The 14,720-nt window shown below is 41.4% G+C and overlaps 1 protein-coding gene across 3 annotated transcripts in view; it reads left to right on the top strand.

Moving 5' to 3' along the window:
• Nucleotides 1-8,732, top strand: part of fibcd1b (fibrinogen C domain containing 1b) — a 194,916-nt gene extending 186,184 nt beyond the window's left edge. For all 3 annotated transcript variants that reach the window (XM_034096124.1, XM_034096127.1, XM_034096125.1), the window contains 2 exons: nt 4,123-4,302; nt 7,561-8,732. In XM_034096124.1, the coding sequence (XP_033952015.1) occupies nt 4,123-4,302; nt 7,561-7,826 (446 nt within the window). In that variant the 3' untranslated portion in view covers nt 7,827-8,732. The remainder of the gene's footprint in view (nt 1-4,122; nt 4,303-7,560) is intronic.
• Nucleotides 8,733-14,720: the final 5,988 nt, after the last annotated feature.

Consider the following 14,720-nt stretch of genomic DNA (forward strand, 5'->3'; position numbering starts at 1 on the left):
TATATAGGTTTGTTGTAGGATCTGCAAAGAATAAAATCCATGTGTTCCCTCCAGAGGGAGATTTCCCCCACTCACTCCCCCCCGGCCTGAAACACCTCCATTGGACTCCTTTGTTAATCCCATTACATATTGACATTAAAGGTGGGGTAGGTACATTTAAGAAACCGGCTCGAGATCGCTAGAATTTGAAAATACACAACCGGAGAAAATCTGCTACTTCCTTATAGAGCCCCTCCCACACGAACGCGCACATGACCAATGAGGGCACGAGATAAATATGTGCCCCGATGGAAGGCTGACAGGCAGGTAGGCCTGATATTCATTGCTATCGGGAAACATCCCGATAGCAATGAATATCTTAAGTGCATTCCATGGAATATAACAAAAAGTGTATCTCGAGCCGGTTTCTGAAACTTACCTACCCCACCTTTAAGGGGTGGTATTACATATTTCAATTATCAAACCTGAAAATGGAACTCTTAAGTCTAGATTCATCCTTAGATCAAATCTGTAATGAATCCAATATTTAGTTTAATGATCAAATACCTGCAAAGCTTATGAAAACAGCCCCTTCTGTACTTATTAGCAAATGTTAGCATGCTAAAATGCTAAACTAAGATGACAACAATAGTACGTTTTTTTCGCTACCTTAGTATGCTAAATTTAGCGTTTAAATGTCACTGTGCCCAGATACAGCAACTCGCATGGCTTTATAGACACACACAAACATATACACAAGATGCGCTGCCTTTTACACGCTTTCAGATGAACCAAAATGGCTCAGTTGAGGACATATTATTTTTGTCCTAGTGATTTGAGGAATAGTATCAAACCACACACACTGAGAAAAGTATCCTCGAGTGATTTGTCATACTTCAAAAGAAAGACCTTCTTTAGAAAAAAATTGAAAATAATATTATAATAATTATTTTTATAAATGTCCAATCGAAACAAACAGCAATTAAAAACAATGTGCCTCAATATGGCCTGGATTTAAAAGCAAGGAATAAAGAAAGAAACCCCTAATTTCACATCTAAAGCGTGCGGGAGGGCAGAAGTGTTTGGACTCTCTGCTAAGCTTCCTATGAACGGCAAATCAGTGAGAAGAGAGAAGTATTTTTCCCAACGGAACAATCAGCATTTTAATACTGAAGCAAAACACCTCTGAATCATCCCTTGTATCAGAGCCCATTTAAAATAACCTAACAATGGATTTAATTAACAGCGAGTTACACCTGAGCATTTAGATTGTAACCAAAGAAGTCTCTGTTGTTGTTGCGTTAGTCTTTCCCTTTAATTATTCTGAGTCTGAATCTCTCGGAGATTCTCTGGGGCTTTAATTAGAGACTGAATTAAAGTTATGTAAATACACTTGGAAGTCTTTAAATAGAGTTGTATTGCATCTGGTATTTTATTTTTATTTCCTTTTTTTCCGAAAGAGAAAACATCCCAAGTCTTTTGAAGTTTGTGAAATGACTTGCGTACTTTTCCCTGAGGTGTTTGTGTGGATTGATACTTTTTCACAAAGGGCTTGCGACAAGAAAACTTCCTGCAAATGAGACATTTTTGTTCCCTTTGAATGCGTCAAAATGTGTTGCATGTGATGTGTGTTTTATCGCACACATCCATGAGTATATATACTTTAGTAGTTAATGGAACAACGGGCGTGCGTGAAGTTACTTACCCATGAATGTATTAATCACTGATTTCCCACCTCCAATTGTACTGATCCGCTGTGAAAGTGAAAAGAGCAGGATCAACCTCCCATTGGGCGAGATCCAATCCTCACTAAGTGCCGGGCCAGCCTGCCTGCAAGCGCCCCCCTCTGAATAACAATGGGTTCTTTCAGCTGTGTTTATCATCAAATTAGCTCTCTACTTTAGGCGAGCCGCTCGCAGAGTGCCATTTCAACGACGGAATTCATATTAGGCAAAGTCAGTTTGACGTTTGAAGCCATTAAAAAGGAGAATGAGCTTCATTTGTGATGGTGATGGTTGCAGCAGGAGGTGATATGACAGTGTTTAGGTTCATAAAGGCACCTTGCTTGCTGTGGCGCAGCTGCTTTCGTGGTGATTCCCATTACAGCAGAGACAGACAAGCAAACCTTAACCGGCCTCCAGCCTCCTCTACATGCTCTGATTCCAACAGGCATTGAAGCTCTGCTATCAGGGTGGCTTTCAAATGTTATTTCTTTTCTTTTTGTCTCCCCAATAAACACTGCATGGTGCATTCATAGGCATGGAGGAAGGCTGGTTAACTCCGTCTTGAGGCTGAGTTCACTTTTGTTTGTCTTCCTGCCTTCAATGTTGTGTTGGAGGGACCCAGGTTTAGTTCCTCCTGCTCCTCTCCGCCTGACACACCACTCAACTGGTGCCTTTGATCAACTCAGGAGAGGAAAACACGCCCAGGGACACACCATCACTCCAACACAGCGGGGGGGACAGAGAGCAGGAGGGGGCAAGGAAGAAGGGATGGCAATCCTTTTTCCTTCTGGCACTTTCTGTCTTACACATTTCTCTCCAAAGGTTTGAGCAACAATTAAAAGAGTGGTTCGGGGCTTCTGATGAAGAGGTGGCACGCTGGAATTGGAAATAGCTGAGACATGTGGATGTGAACTAGTTCACAAGAATTCAGAAGACTTTATCATAACTAATGACTTCATGCACACAATCGAGGAGTTATACAATCATACTTTTAGGCAACCAACATCAGGTTCTAGGGTGTTCCGTATTAATGTGCTTAAAGCTGATGCTTTATCATATGTGTGAAAAAGTGACCTAAGGCATTTCAAGAGCTTAGTGCTTCTCCAAGGCTGTTTCCATAAGTGAAAAATAATTTGTGAATTTGCACCGTGTACATTTGAAATGTAACGTGTTCTTCCTCTGCTCGTATTATAATATGACAGTACGTTTCATGTTAATCAGGCTTATTGATTTGCAAGAATCCTTCTGACAAACAAACTATCAAACCAACCAAGATCCTGTACGAATTGAACTGACGGAGAGAAAAATATATTGTTTCTTTAAAAAACAAAGGAAACTCCTTAGCACAATGAAACAAAACAACCTATGTATGCTTTACCGCTGCCCTAACTATGACTCTAACCACATGTTCCTCTTCCCGCTGGGTGCTAATGTCTCCTCCAGCAGTGCATCATGTTAGTCTATTGAGCTTTTATATCACTGATTTAAAATATATATTATGTTAGACTAAAGTCGTTTTTTGTTCTGGTCAGAGCTGAGCTGAAGGGCACGAAAATAAAAAAATTAGATCAGCTTTGAGATCTGAAATAATCATATTTAATCGGTGTCGTTGAATGAAGCTGCAGTCCATTTCAAACACATGATTAATGTGAGCGCCGGTTGCAATTGACTTCAGAATACTTTGCATGTTTTATAACCAGGAGGCCACAGATGTTGTTGACCCTGCTGGTAGATTTCCATCTTTGATATTAAAATGTTTTAATTGAATTGGGTTGTTCAAATTCAATTTCACATTCATGGAGAACTTTCCGTTCCTCTAGTATACTCTAAAAGAGGTATTTTTGGACAAAACAACACTGCAGTACATGGCCAGGTGAAATGTTACAATATCTCCTTTGTCCAGGAAACGTAACCTTGTAATTACAGACACATTCCTAATCTCTAACATTAAGAATGCGGAATGGTTGACATCTAACCCACGCCTGCTGAAACTGAGCTTAAGAATGAGGTTTTCCCTGATGAAATATAGATAGAAATACATATTTGAAATGTGCTAAACATTGCTGATACATACAATTATTTCACAATGTTTGTGCAGATGTTCTTATCAAAATGTGTTGCTTAAAAAAGACCACAAACTGTCCTTGTAAAAACACTTTCAGCAGATGAAACGGTCTTTCCATCCTCCTGGCAAACAGTTCTGAGAGCAGTGTGCACTTTGTAAAAAAAAAAAAACCTCTAATCTCGTTTTTGGAAAGAAACCCTACACATGCACGGGCAGCCTCTAAATGGGCCAAAAACCATGTTACATCTTATTTCCAGAAAGTGTACGGCGTAGAGAGGCTGCTGAAATAGCTTGAAATGGTTTGCTTTGTAATGGATTGTTTTGGTCTGTGTCTCGCTCTCTCTGTCCCTGCAGGGCTGAAGCAGATCCATGCTCTGTCCATCCAGGGGAACTATGAGCTGCGGATCGACTTGGAGGACTTTGAAAATAGCACCGCTTACGCCCAGTATGGAACCTTTGGAGTGGGCCTCTTCTCCGTCGACCCTGATGATGACGGCTATCCTTTGACTGTGGGAGACTATTCTGGCAATGCAGGTATGTATTCTCAGTGAGACACTTACACTTCCTGCATCTGCTTGATTAGGAGGTTTAGGGAGTAATGGATTACATGTAACGAGATTACATAATCAGGATACAAAGGTTATTTACAGGTACGTAACAAATCGGATTACTGTTACATTTCAAAATATTGGAGAATAGTAGAATCAAAATGTTACTTAAAAACTGAAAGGAGCATATTGGGTTTGTTGATAAAAGATCAGATTTGATTTCTTCTCTGTAAGATGCCTACTGCCTGAATACACGTTAGGGCTTTCACTTTCTTTGGTTATTTGTGTCAGTGTTTTAATTCAGTCGGTGAACCTATACAATATTAATCATTATTATTATAATAATAATAATAACTTGGATTGACATAGCACCTTTCTGGAAACCCAAGGACGCTATATAAGTAGAAAGAGTAGGAGGGACAAAAGGAAGACAGTTACACAAATAGGGACGAACAAATAAGAAATTAAATAAACACATGGCTGGGCACACAAAAAAGATGTTCATAAAATGTTCATCAGATAGTGTGTGTATTAAACCATAACGGGGCATGTTCTGTCAGCTCAGATTTGCTTTCTTAAACTGAAGTGTGTGCTCATGTGTTCCAGTGGCGTGTAGGCTACTGCCTGAATATGCTTCATGAAAACCAGGTTTTCCTACATATGAAATCAGCAGAGGACACCATTTGTCATACTAAGTATCTTGCTTGTTTCTCTGCTAAGGTTACATAAGATCACTGTACTACACAGTACATTTGTTTTACTGTGAGGCGAATCCACTCATTAAACCATGCAGACAGTTGCACAGAGAAAGGGAGTGTCTTTACCTCTGCCCCCAAACATCAGATCCAAGCCAGCTTCCTGTCACCTTATTAAATTACCGCAAACTAATTGCACTGCTTGACCTGCAGCATAAACAAAAAACCCGCCGTGGAAATGAAGAAGCAATTTAGAAACCTGGTGCTGGAACACAACGAGAGAATGGGGACAGATATGAGAAATGGCACAAGAAGGGGGAAAGGAAAGGTTGGGAAAAACTGGGATCGAGGAAGAAGGTGCGAAAGAAAAGAGAGGAAGGTAAATACAAACGAGGATCAAGGTGTTAAGGGAAAGAAGAGGGCAGCAGACTGGGAAACATGTGGCACCACTCTTTCGCAGACACGGTGTCCTGTAATGCGTGTATCCTCAGCACGGACTGACCTTGAACTCATCTGCCTGTTGGACATTTGAATTAGGTCAAATGAAGAGTCTTCACACTCTCTCTGGATGCTTTCACCTCGGCCTCCCTTTCGGCTGTGTTACTGTTATTATTATTATTCGCCACGGCTGTTTTCCGATCAGCTGACAGGTGCTCATTTGGGCCCGAAGCAGCTGGATCTTAATGGGCATCAATGGAGGCTGCCGGCCCCCAAACCACCAAGGTGACAACCGGCGCGGCGTAAACGAGCCTTTAAGTGCTTCTGCTCTGTTTTCAGTATTTGTCTCACTTCTTCTTTTTCTACATCCCCCGGATATCATCTCACTGTCAATGCCATTGAGCGTCTCCTTTTTTCTTCTTCTTCTCCCCCCCGTCTCTTTTTTCTCCTAACGTGCAGTAGCACACAACATGAATATCAGACTCTTCTGGCAGATTATTTTTCCAGTGACTGGTTTCCATGGTAATGCCAAATGGAGAGCAGAGTATGGGGGAGAGTGAGAGGGTAAGGAGCTGGGCAGCCACATCCTGAGCAATTAAGGGCTGTTTGATGCCCTCACAAGCTGTTAGCTCGCACCTGATGGCTGGTGAACGCACTTTCATTCTGCTCTCAGCTCCATCCTTCATCCACTTCTGGGCACAGTGTGAAGCCTGCTTTAGAAATAAAGGAAAGGACGGAGAGTGCAGCAGGGGGGGTTTGCTTATGTAGCATTTTTTGAACATTATAATCTAATTGAACATTAAATTGCTAAGACTTTTTACCGCATGATGTGATGTTGCTTTCGCTTTACTTGTAAAACTCTTAAAGCCATTGCTTGCAAATTGGTTATTGATGTAGAGCACTGGCAGTGAACAATCTTGGTAAAGTGAGCAGATATGTTCATCACAATTGGGATGTGGCCGTGACTCATCAGGAGAAACGGGAATATTCCAAGTGGGCGGGGCTTGTTGTCAAGCTGTAAAAGCCGGTGACAGGGTTGCTAAACACAATGAATGTATAAATAGATCTTGTCTGATTATGTTCCTATGATATCTGACGACTACTGCTACATGAATTATGCTCAACTTTACACTAAAGCATTTAGCAGTAAAATCACTTATATATTTTTAAATATAATATGCATTTTTAATTAACACGTTGTCTTTCCATTAACTAAATCCCTGAACAGAATCCCTGATGAAATCATTGGGAGTGGGGTATTAAAAAGACAACCTTTGATAACTTGGCTTCAAAGCCACTTGACCTCCTGCATTAGATCATAAGAAGCAGTGCTCTGGGGAACTGTTGGAGACATGTTTTTATGTTTTGTTATTTATGAAAGATCCTTTCCTGCTTTATTATACAATTGATTTATTGAAAGAGTACTGGCTTCTGCTATCAGATCCAAGAAAGTGTACGAATGTATGATGTATTTGTTAACTCTGGTGTTTGAGTTATTGCCTTTACTTTTCTATTATACACAACTGTATGTTCCTATTGTCTCCAATACTGATTGCAGAATGAAGAAGATGGCATTATAGAAACAAAAGAGATGCATAGCTGCTGCTCAAAACCTTTTTCTCCACACTGCACTTGTTTATGAGAGCTTGTTCTCACATTTTGATTCATCAGTGGAATACATATAAGTTATCAGTGCTTATCACTACTATTCCAATATGCCAGATGGGCCAAACTGCACCTAAGGTAGTTATGAAATTAAAAAGTTGGGTTAAAAGTGAAAATGAAACCTAATGCGAACAAAAGGACACATTTTACACGTGACGGTAACTATTAATGTAAGCAAAAGTCCTGTGTTGACTTTGTCTGTCCTGTGTCTTCTCACTTCCACCTGTTATTCCTAAAGCTTTGTCTTTTGAATTGTATCTGTTGGTCATCAAGCGTGTAAGCAGATTGTAAAACCTTCTAGTATGTCCCACAGCCCCCTATCCGACCTCCACCTATATGTTTAATAACCACGGATAACATTTGAACCAGGCGACTTAACACTGATAAAAGCCTTATCCTATTCTTTTAAATGCACTGTCCTCACAATGAAACGTGTCCCCCACTAGGTGACGCTCTGCTGAAGCACAATGGGATGAAGTTCACCACCAAAGACCGGGATAACGACCACTCGGAGAACAACTGCGCCTCCTTCTACCACGGGGCCTGGTGGTACCGCAACTGCCACACCTCCAACCTGAACGGGCAGTACCTGCGGGGCCAGCACACCTCCTACGCCGACGGCATCGAGTGGTCCACCTGGACCGGCTGGCAGTACTCCCTCAAGTTCTCCGAGATGAAGATAAGACCCACCCGTGACCAAGACAAAAAATAAGACAGACAGCAGGAAAGAGTTACAAACATCACCAACCACAATGTCTGACAGCTAGGCGGAGTGTCTTGATATAGTTTATTCACTAAAACATACCTCTGTGAGTTTAGTTCCCTCCCTATGTTTCGCTTCCTGTTTGCTCCCCCATCACTCAGCTACGAGTGTCATGCCAACTACCATTATTCTTCCTCATGGTCCCTTTCTTGAACAAATAACCATCATCATGCATACTTCTGATCGCTCAGCTCACAAAAGCAACATCCCGGAGCTCTGAAATCCACAGTCCACTGAGCTAGCTTTACTCAGTCTGACACGGCGGTCCAAGCATCGCCGGCAGGATCACACACCAGTAATTCACTCCTGACATGTGGCTCTGACCTCCCATCTGCGCTGACATGGCACTTCTATTGTGGTTCAGTCTCACTGCACATGGCTGTATAATCTGTGAACACTCCAAATATAGTATAAAACAAACCCTTCACAAAAAAGTGAAAAATCAGATACAAGACCCTCCAGCGGAGAGGAGAGACAGTGTCACGTGTACATCCCTGAGACCCAGCAGGGTTAGGGGGAAGGAGTGCGGCATCTCGGATAATTAGGAAGAGACAGAGATGGAGAGAACGGGGATACAATTTGACAAGAGTTCAATTAGTGGAGAAAGAAAGGGGGGCAGTGCGAATGAGAGGCGTGTGAGGAAGAGGAAGGAGAGGAGGTGCAAAAAGAAAAATGGGGAAAAGAAAGAGACAACGCAGGATCTCATTCATCTGACTTGGGCCATTAGGGAGCATATTGGGCACTTTGTCTGATCCGCCTGCCAGCTGAGTGCTGGCCGACTGATGCGGCACTCACAGATAGTAACCCAGCACGTGTGTGTGTGTGTGTGTGTGTGTGTGTGTGTGTGTGTGTGTGTGTGTGTGTGTGTGTGTGTGTGTGTGTGTGTGTGTGTGTGTGTGTGTGTGTGTGTGTGTGTGTGTGTGTGTGTGTGTGGTGTGTGTGTGTGTGTGTGTGTGTGTGTGTGTGTGTGTGTGTGTGTGTGTGTGTGTGTGTGGTGTGAGTGAGTGAGTGAGTGAGTGAGTGAGTGAGTGAGTGAGTGCGTGCGTGAGTGCGTGCGTGCGTGAGTGCGTGAGTGAGTGAGTGAGTGAGTGAGTGAGTGAGTGAGTGAGTGAGTGACCCTTCATTAAGGTGGTTTGCGTGGGATAGCAGCGCCTGTAATGTATGTGAAGTAATAGAAAGGAAAAACTCAATTCAAGATGGATGACAACATTTAAGATGAATCAAAAACTGTATCAGACCTTCCCTAGTTTATTAGATTTTATCGGACTTGTTAAGGACATTTATATTCGTATTTGACAACAACCCACCCCATTCCCACCTTTTTATTTGTCCTCTCTTTGTTTGTGGTTGCTTGTTATCGGTTTGCCTTGTGTGACACATTGTCTCATGTCATGAGAAAAGGTTGAGGAAGTTGCTGTAAAATAAGATTTGACGCTCTCAACCGCCATCTTCTGAGTAGGAATTCTATGTGTTATGGCCAAAACTAAACCCGCAAACTAAAAAAATAATAATAATAACAGAAAAGGAACAAAAAAATGAAGTAAAAAACACAAAGGCAAACTGTGGGCAGAAAATAGTGCAATCCTGATTTCCCGTCTTTATCTTTAGTTTTCAAGTCGGTGAATCAACCTTTGTCTTTGTTTCAAGTTTATTTGGATGTACTAAAAGCTTTAAAAAAAATCTGTAGATTCTATTGTACAGTGTGTTTGACTTTTAGAGCATGTGAAGCTGTTTTCTTACTATGCTACAACACAAAGAATATTCTAGCACATGGACTTCACAAATCCACCAGTTCAAAAAAATAAATAAAGAGTATTGACAGAACTTTCTCGACCTGATCAACAAGTGGGCGTGTCCCGTGCCGCTCCGAAGGTCGGATACGAGTGAAGAGGAGGCATTTGATTATCCCTAAAGCACACGCCCGTTCAAATCTGCAGCACAAATATAAATATTATGGAGGCACAATAAGAGAGGGATTTTGGCACATCGCTGCCAGCTGGACACAAATGATCTTTCTGACATCTTGGCATTTGCGTGGCACTGAGAGACAATTTGAAATGTGTTGCTGCCCCAGCTGACAGTGAGCTAAAGTGTAGCACTGCTGCGCTGAATGCCTCTGACTCCGGACCTGCTGCGAGTTGGTGCGCCATCACCGTTTCTGGAAGGATCTCCCGTTGGACCTCGGCTGTTCTGCATACAGATCTACGTCTCTGAGGACATCAGCCTCTTCTCTTCAACATTGAAAAGCACAGACTCATGCTACAAATACTTACTGATGTTATTACGGCACAGAGTGTGAGGTTTGATAATGTCAGAGGATATGGCAAATTGCAAATGATTGAAGTCACTCAAGGGGAAGGAGCTGGACTGCGTGTGAGAACGAATGTGAGAGTGTGTGTGTGTGTGTGTGTGTGTGTGTGTGTGTGTGTGTGTGTGTGTGTGTGTGTGTGTGTGTGTGGTGTGTGTGTGTGTGTGTGTGTGTGTGTGTGTGTGTGTGTGTGTGTGTGTGTGTGTGTGTGTGTGTGTGTGTGTGTGTGTGTGTGTGTGTGTGTGTGTGTGTGTGTGTGTGTGTGTGTGTGTGTGTGTGTGTGTCTGTGTTAGACAGAGGGTGTGTGTGTGTGTGTGTGTGTGTGCACATGTGTGTGTCTACAGTGTCTCTGTGTACATATGAACATGCTGCGGTTTACATGCCCAATGTGCATGAGCCAGACGACAGAGCGGGAGTGCGTCTCCGTGGACATTTTGAAGTATTGTGATGCTTATGTACAACTTGCCTCCCCCCCTTGCTATTTGTGTTGATAACAGAGAGATTTACATAATTATAATGAACTATTACTTATTGTGATCGTGAACCCATAAGAGTGGACACCACCTTCTGGTACCGTGTTGAACTGCGCTCGAAACCCTTCAAATCCCCCGAGGACCCACTCATCCACCTCAACGCAGCGTTGTGCCCACTGTATATGTTGATGCTAGTTGCCCCCTCTTGTTATTTAACTGTAAGTATCATTTGCCATGCCCCCCTTCTGTGTTTCTGTTGAGTGGATGCCTTTGTAGTCACTCTCTCTGCTGCGGCTTGCTAACTTTCCAACGGAGGTTGATGATAAAAGAGTGAAATCAGAGGCTCTAATCATTCCCAGTTATCCCGCTCATTACGGTGCATCAGCCCCCCATAATCGCCCCCCCCCGTCCCCAAACCTCCCATCTTTCTTACTGTGTACCTCCTTAATTGCCTTAGCCTCTGCTGCCAATTCCCCCTCATTCCAAAGCTCCTAAATTCTGCTCCCAGCCCCCGACTCCCTGCCTCTTTATTGCTCTGCTTTTTCACTCTCAGTCGCAGCGCTGAACTAACTCTGTTCTTCTTTTAGTTTTGGTGAAGTACTATAGATTGTTTTGCTGAATCTTGATACTGTGTTTTAATGTTCTTGTCGACATTTAATAAACATTCACATTTTATAAATGGGGAACACCTTGAAGTGTGTGGGGTTTTATCTGTGGTATGTCAGTGTGTTTGGTATGTGCTGAGCAGGGGCGCCACCAGGGATTTTGGGCCCCTTGAAAATATATCACATTGGTTACTTAAACATTTTTTTCTTAATGTACTAAAATAGTTTGGGCCCCTGTCAGTCACGGGCCCTTAGAATCGTCCTAACTTTTCACCCCCTTATGGCGCCCCTGGTGCTGAGTAATAAACAGGGAGTGAACATTGGATAGACTTTCCCATGTAAAAAAGAGAACATTGAGGTAAATAAAAGGACATGCAGCTTGGTGAGAAAGAAAGGCAGCCTTTGCAGACCTTTAATGTAAAAATGATTTGGTTTTTATTGGCCATGAGAGTCTAGGCTTTATCTGCCAAGGTTTTATGATAACATCTTAAAGTGTTCTGCCTCCAATGCAATAGAAGTAATTTAATTTAGTTTGTGGAGCTCCAATATTTTTTTAGAAATGGCATTTTGAAAAAACTTAACTCAGCAGAAATATGTCTTCCTTAAACAATGCCACTTTAGTGTAGATCTCCCATAGTAGCCTACTAAAGTGTTCACTTATTAACACCAAAGAAATAATCTTAACGAAAATGTAATTATTTCCCATTTTGCTTTATACCCGCGAGGTGCTGTTATCGCCATGAACAAGATTATACAGCGCCATTGCACACCTAGGAATCATTTACATTTAAGTAAAATTGCCTTATTAATAAAGCAAGTGAAGATATCAGAGCAAATTAATTAGCTTTTAATTAGCTCTCTCTTAAATCATGTACTATCTTAATTTCCACAGATAGTGCCTTGGCCCCGCTGTAGCGATATGGACTGCGGTCAACTCAGCCGTCTCTCGCATTTGCTTGGTCAAATGAGCAGTGCTTCATTTTTGAGTGCGCGATTAGCGTCTTTACGGTAATTGGCGAGAAGCGGCGCTGACGGTAGTACAAGAGATTATGCTATATTTGATCAATCAATCAATGATATTTTATGAGGGATAACATGATTTATCCATAAGTTCTTAATCAAATTGGTACTGTTGGACTCAGTACTTGTTAGACTACTACCACAAATACAATCAAGTACTTTTACTGTGTACTATTTGAGTAATACTCTGTCAAACTCCCCTCCAGAGTACAATAATGCATGTTTTCTGCCCTCTTTGATGAAAGATAAAAATATGTTTTGCTATAAGTTCTTAATACAATTGGTACTGTTGGATTCAGTACTACTTGGACTACTACCAAAAGTACAATCAAGTACTTTTACTGTGTAGTTTTTGAGTAATACTCATTTAAACTCCTGTCCTGAGTACACAAATGAATGTATTCTGCTATCTTTGATGAGAGATACAATGATTTTGTGCTATAAGTTCTTAATACAATTGGTACTGTTGTATTCAGTACTACTTGGACTACTACCAAAAGTACAATCAAGTACAGACAGAAATAAACCAGCGACTGTATTCACCATGACACAGACAGTCTGTGGTTTGTACTTCTTTAACTTATGTCTAGTTTCTGAACAGATATGAGGAGGAGCTGTGTCACCGGAGACTTGTCAGATATTAATTTTAAACCTTTTTTCCCCATGAAAATTAGCTCTAAACTTAGGGAACATAACTACATAACTATTAACTGCAACAATGTATAAATATTGAAATGTATTCACTAGTTTTTTAGATTTTTTTTTTAGCATTAGCATTTTTCTTCACATCATAAGGTTAAGGCTCACCGTGTACTGGTATGTATAACATGTATAATTCCTCATCTTTTTTAAGTCTTGCTCAACTGATTTGACTGCTTTGGTAACTCAAACAACACGGATGACTGGTTTTATCTTATTTTCATATTTCATACACTTCTCTTGCAAATCTCAGAGCCGGCTGATAATTAGCTTTACGGCTTCTATCCAGGAACACCGCTGTTAAGTCTTCTCTAGCGGGGTAACTCAAATTAATCCTAATGCTTCCTAAGATTCCCCGGCGTTTTGAAGTCCAAGATAATGCAACTTGTCACTGATCAAATTGTAATAGTCTCTATGTGGCCACAAGCCAATATGGTGCATCTGCTAATTGCCTGGAAGGAGTGCGAGTCATGGTCTGGACTCTGGAGGGTAAAAGTTGAAAGAGTAACATCGGGACGGATGCCATGACGTGTGATCTAGCTCTCAATTCATAGTTCAGAAGACAGCAAATGATGTCAGGGACTGAGTTCCTATCTCTGTAGAGCCACTATATGCACAAGGCATTACAGTGTGTCCCTGACACTGTGTGTGTGTGATCCACTCAGCCTTCAAAGCAGAGAATTGGCCGCACATATGTTGTTTGCTTTGTGGAACGGTGTCAAGTGGTTTTAAATACCATTCCAACTGCTCATACCGACTTCTGTCAAGGAAGCATGATACATCATCGGTGTACTATCTGTGCAATATATTACTAATTTAGCGAGTGATTCATTTTAGCAAGGTTTGTTCCAGCGTTAAAGGAATATTTTTGAACAGGAAGTCCCTGCATAAGGAGAGAAATAATTTTTGAAATGACTTGTATTAGCAAGAGGTATGTCGTCTCGCTATTTTATATATGTTCTCTGTCTGTGAAAGGCATGCGGTAAAAGTATGGATATCTTCATCACGAAGGCAAGAAGCAAATAATCCTAAAATGTCAGACTTTAACTGTGAATTTTATTAGCAAAGAAAAAGCATGGGGGGTGTGGCAGTCGCTCACTGTTTGCTACTTTTTGTTATTTCCCTTTTATGCTATTCATTTAAGCTAATCGTCATATGTTCACTGAGTTGGAGGGTGATTCAGATCACTGTTTGGCTCCTGAGTAAGGACTGATTTCTCTCTTGGCCAATCAGGCTGTTGAACACCAAGGGATTCCTGATCAGTCCTTGTCTTAATGCAAACTTAATTTCTCCAAATATCGTCAGCCATCAACTATGTTTCATCTTCTGGGACTTCTTAGCTGTCTTTCCTTTTTCTGATTTGGTTTGATAATGTGAACGTTCTGAATCCTAGCTGGAGCAATTCTTTTTCAAAACCCCTTTTCTACAAGACCATGCTTCAGGGCAGATCGTTGGTTCTGTCCGTGCGAGAGGTTTTACCTGACGCCCGCAGGCTTTATTTTGTTATTCGATTCATCTCATCAAAACCCCTAGATACACATTCCCTTAATATCGATGAGACATATATTATTTAGAAGGAATTTGTTTTAATATTATAAAGGCATGTTTTCAGTGTGAAATAACTTTAGGTACAGGTCCTGGAAAATTAGGTAAAGGTTCTGGAGAAGTCCTGGAAAATTAGGTAGTAAATATATTTTAATTTGTATGCAGTTTGAGGCCGGTTTGTATGCTTCTTACT

The sequence above is a fragment of the Pseudochaenichthys georgianus genome, chromosome 12 (genome assembly GCF_902827115.2).
Source record: "Pseudochaenichthys georgianus chromosome 12, fPseGeo1.2, whole genome shotgun sequence".
NCBI classification, from domain to species: Eukaryota; Metazoa; Chordata; class Actinopteri; order Perciformes; family Channichthyidae; genus Pseudochaenichthys; species Pseudochaenichthys georgianus.